General features: G+C 37.3%; 1 protein-coding gene across 1 annotated transcript in view; it reads right to left on the minus strand.

Moving 5' to 3' along the window:
- The window catches only part of Trpgamma (Transient receptor potential cation channel gamma), a 205181-nt gene that overhangs the window by 168987 nt on the left and 31194 nt on the right, over positions 1-5000 (minus strand). Inside the window, exon 6 of the mRNA XM_068394321.1 lies at positions 1-66. This exon is cut by the window's left edge and continues 169 nt beyond it. Within this exon, the coding sequence (XP_068250422.1) occupies positions 1-66 (66 nt within the window). The remainder of the gene's footprint in view (positions 67-5000) is intronic.

The raw sequence follows: 5000 nt of genomic DNA on the forward strand, positions 1-5000 counted from the left end.
GAAGCCAGGCAAACCTTCATACCAAATGGAAGCTAGCAGTTGTTGGACGTTTGGATGAGCTACAAACTGTGGAAGAGAAATGTTGAAGATATAAATTGTTGTTATTGTTAGGTCAAGATGGTTCTGTAAATACATAGATTTATGGATGCTATAATTAACCACATAATATTAATCATTGAGAGGGAAACAGCATCAGAATATTTCGTGAATCTTTTTATTATTATTATTATTATTATTATTATTATTATTATTATTATTATTATTATTATTATTATTATTATTATTATTATTATTATTACTTGCTATGCTAAAACCCTAGTTGGAAAAGCAGGACGCTAAAAGCCCAATGGCTCCAACAGGGAGAATAGCCCAGTGAGGATATGAAATAAACTACAAGACTAGAAGTTTAAGAATAGCAACATTAAAATAAATCTTTCATATACAAACTATAAAAATTCAAAATAATAACAGAAATAAGATAGAATAGTGTGCCCGAGTGTACCCTCAAGCAAGAGAACTCTAACCCAAGACAGTGGAAGACAATGTTAAAAAGGCTAAGGCACTACCCAAGACTAGAGGACAATAGTTTGATTTTGGAGTTCCCTTCTCCTAGAAGAGGTACTTACCAAAGCTAGAGTGTCTCTTCTACCCTTACCATGAGGAAAGTAGCAACTGAACCATTACAGTGCAGTTAACCTCTTGAGTGAAGAAAAATTGTTTGGTAATGCCAGTGCTGTCAAGTGTATGAGGAAATAGGAAAATGTGTAAAAAATAGGCCAGACTATTCTGTGTATGTGTCCGCAAAGTAGAAACGAGCCATAACCAGAGAGAGGGTTCCAATGTAGTACAGTCTGGCCAATCATTGGACTCAATAACTCTCTAGCGGTAGCATCTCAACGGGTGGCAGGTACCTACTACCTACAAGACATTGAAGGACAGCAATGTAAAACTATATTTATAATGACAATAACCTTTGTTCAATTATGTCTGCTGACTCATACTTTTGGGCATGGCACTTTTTAAAATAATCCTTTTATTCCTTATTCAATCTTTTAGTTTTTATTGATGTATTTTTTTTATTTATTGGCAAATTAAGTAAGATTTGATAGCATTTCTCTACTTAGATACTGACACACATTTAGTGGAACGTTGATAGTCAAGTCCAAACCTTTAGTATCTGCTCTCAACAACAACTACAACATAAAAACAATACCAATAATGATAAACATCAGTAACAACTTTATTCACGAACTAGCACAAGCCAGCAAATATTTAGCAGGGATATTTGATCACGCAGACAATATATTTAAATAAATTCTCCAGATAAAAAAAAAAAAAGCTAAAACCAGGATGCTCCAATCTTGGCGCATTTGAGGCTTTCTCTTACATTCCAAACATCACAACCAGAGAAAAGTCAGATCTGGATGGACAGATTATGGTACAGCGCTGGCCACATTATGGTATTTGACTTGAAATTATGGTACATGGTACGCAGACCTTGAATTATTGACTAGAGTCTGGACTTGATAACCCTTGCTCCATTTTTCTGATCTCACCAAACCTCACTCCCCCAAAAATGGATAAAAGGGGTGAAAAATAATCTAATATTCCCTCTGTGGACATGAATGTTATTCATTCCATATTTTCGACTACAAATTGTGATAAAAAGCAACGGAATCTATTTAGAAACCAGAGAAATTCGCTTCGTTCAAAAAGAGAAATGACTTGACGAGTAATCACTTGGTGTCAATCTATCTAGCATACGGTAAAACTTTTCCTTCAATCTACAGTGAGAGAGAGAGAGAGAGAGAGAGAGAGAGAGAGAGAGAGAGAGAGAGAGAGAGAGAGAGAGAGAGAGAGAGAGAGAGAGAGAATACGAAAATTCATGTTAAGAGATGGTGTTTGCAGACTACTACTACTACTACTACGCCAGAGAGTTATAGGGTCCTTTGGCTGGCCAGACAGTATTACATAGATCCCTCTCTCTGGTTACGGTTCATTTTCCTTTTGCCTACACATACGCCGAATAGTCTAGCCAATTCTTTACACTTCTCCTCTGTCCTCATACACCTGACAACACTGAGATTAACAAACTATTCTTCTTCACCTAGGGAGTTAACTACTGCACTGTAATTGTTCAGTTGTCACATTCCTCTTAGTAAGGGTAGAAGAGACTCTTCTAGGAGAAGGACACTCCAAAATCAAGCCATTGTTTTCTAGTCTTGGGTAGTGCCATAGCCTCTGTACCATGGTCTTTCACTGTCTTGGGTTAGAGTTCTCTTGCTTGAGGGTACACTTGGGCACACTATTATATCTTATTTCTCTTCCTCTTGTTTTGTTAAAGTTTTTTTATAGTTTATATAGGGGATATTTATTTTAATGTTATTACGGTTCTTAAAAATATTTAATTTTTCCTTGTCTCCTTTCTTCACTGGGCCACTGTCCCTGTTGGAGGCCCTGGGCTTATAGCATCCTGCTTTTCCAACTAGAGTTGTAGCTTAGCGAGTAATACTACTACTACTACTACTTCTACTACTGCTACTTCTACTTAACAAAAATAATGACAACAATAATAAAAACTATATGATAATAAACAACAACAACAATAACAACAACAATAATAATAATAATAATAATAATAATAATAATAATAATTTAAATAAATTGAATTTACAACTATATCATTACTAAAAGAACAGTTTCTCTGCCTTTTCATGAGAAAACGTCTCATTTGAATAATCCTTTACATAAACTGCAAGGACCTGGTACCTCATCTTGAAATATCAACGCTCAGAAACCTGTTGCATGCTTCAGGAGGAGTCTAGGTCGTGCATCAACAGGTCCGGATGAAAGAGTTATTTTTTTTTAATTCTATATAACTTAATGAATTAAAATAGTTAAAAATTTGCTCTAACAACGGGAAAAATCCTGGAATAAATTTTATCAGGTATTTACCTTTTTTAAAAGGGATATATTGACGTTAAGGAGTGATATTACGGTCACTAACCAGTAAAAGATGATAATAGAGTAGGGTAAAAATTACGGTCGTCTGTATTTTACTGAAATACGGCTGAGAACATCATATATTTTACGGAGAATTTCCAATTAAAATTACGGTTTTTTTTGTGTATTTTTTCATAGAATGAGTAATTTGTTGAACTTTATTTATTAGAATATTTTTTTTTTTTCAAATTAAGATATTTTCTACTTTTCTATGTTTCCGGAATTATTAAAACTTGTCATTTTTCTCAGAGACAGTTTTTTTTTTTTTAAGTCAGTTCCAAAGAAATAGTTGAATATAATAAAAATGCGTAAGTTCGAAATGAGTAAATAAACATATAAGAATAATATTCCCATTAATGAATGAATAAATAAAGAAAATAGCAAAAAAAAAAAAAAAAAAAAAAAACCATTCTATAGCTATACCGAGCAAACACAAACTCGAAACATTTCCAGAAAATTTTGTTAACTTGAGAGGAACTAAATTTCAACAAATTCCAAATAAACAACTAAAAATTTATATACTTCAAACACTTATAAGAGAACATACAATAGTACTTAAGTTCCAAATAGGGTATAAACACGTATATACGCACAAACTTGGCTGATCTCTCTCACACACACACACACACACACACACACACACACCCACTCACTCCCCTTCAAAAAATTCCTAGCAAACAAGACACAATCAAACAGTTGCATTAGACCCGGAAATCGATTCAAAGAAACAGCAGCGCCCATTCAACACCACGATGCAGACAAAAGAAAAGAAGAAAAAAGTCGAAATAAAAAGTCAAAACAGAAAAATAACGGAATCTCATATTAGAAACGGGATTGTCTCGTCTGAGCTTAATACCCTCAAGGTTGGGCCATTGTTCAGAATCCTGTTTCTGCTGCTTTTAATGAAGGTTTCTTCCAACACCTGTTGCAGGTAGAGCCGACTTGCTGCCCGGTTTTTGCTGGTAGTGGTGGTGGTAGTGGTGTTACTGATGGTGGTAGTGATGTTAGTGGTGGTGGTACTGGTGGTGTTAGTGGTGTTACTGGTGGTAGTAGTGATGTTAGTGGTGGTGGTACTGGTGGTGGTGGTGGTAGTGATGTTAGTGGTGGTGGTAGTGATGTTAGTAGTGGTGGTAGTGGTGTTAGTGGTAGTGGTGGTTGTGGTGGTAGTGATGTTAGTGGTGGTGTTAGTGGTGCTAGAAGTGTTGTTAGTGGTGGTGGTAGTGATGTTAGTGGTGGTCATAGTAGTGGTTAGTGATTTTACTGGTGGTGGTGGTTGTGTTAGTGATGTTAGTGATATTAGTGGTGGTAGTGGTGGTGGTGGTTGTAGTAGTGTTAGTGGTGATAGAACTGGTGTTAGTGGTGATGATGTTGGTAGTAGTGGTGGTGGTAGTGATGTTAGTGCTGGTGCTAGTGGTGGTAGTGATGTTAGTGCTGGTGCTAGTGGTGGTGGTGGTAGTGGTAGTGGTGGTGGTGCTAGTGGTGTTAGTGGTGGTGGTGGTGTTAGTGGTGCTAGAAGTGGTGATAGTGGTGGTGGTAGTGGTGTTAGTGGTGGTGGTGGTGTTAGTGGTGCTAGAAGTGGTAATAGTGGTGGTGGTAGTGATGTTAGTGGTGGGGGTGGTGGTGATGGTGGTAGTGGTTGTAGTGGTGTTAGTGGTGTCGTGCTAGTGGTGCTAGAAGTGGTGTTAGTGGTGGTAGAAGTGGTGGTAGTGATGTTATTGGTGGTGGTAATGATGTTAGTGGTGGTGGTGGTGTTAGTGGTAGTGGTGGTGGTAGTAGTAGTGTGGTGGTGGTGGTGGTGGTGGTAGTGATGTTGGTGTTGGTGGTGGTGGTGGTAGTGATGTTAGAGGTGGTGGTGGTAGTGATGTTATTGGTGATGGTAATGATGTTAGTGGTGGTGGTGGTGTTAGTGGTGGTGGTGGTAGTGGTGCTAGAAGTGGTGTTAGTGGTGGTGGGGGTGGTAGTGGTGCTAGAAGTGGTGTTAGTGCTAGAAGTGGTGG

This window comes from Palaemon carinicauda, chromosome 19, assembly GCF_036898095.1.
Source record: "Palaemon carinicauda isolate YSFRI2023 chromosome 19, ASM3689809v2, whole genome shotgun sequence".
Taxonomy (NCBI): domain Eukaryota; kingdom Metazoa; phylum Arthropoda; class Malacostraca; order Decapoda; family Palaemonidae; genus Palaemon; species Palaemon carinicauda.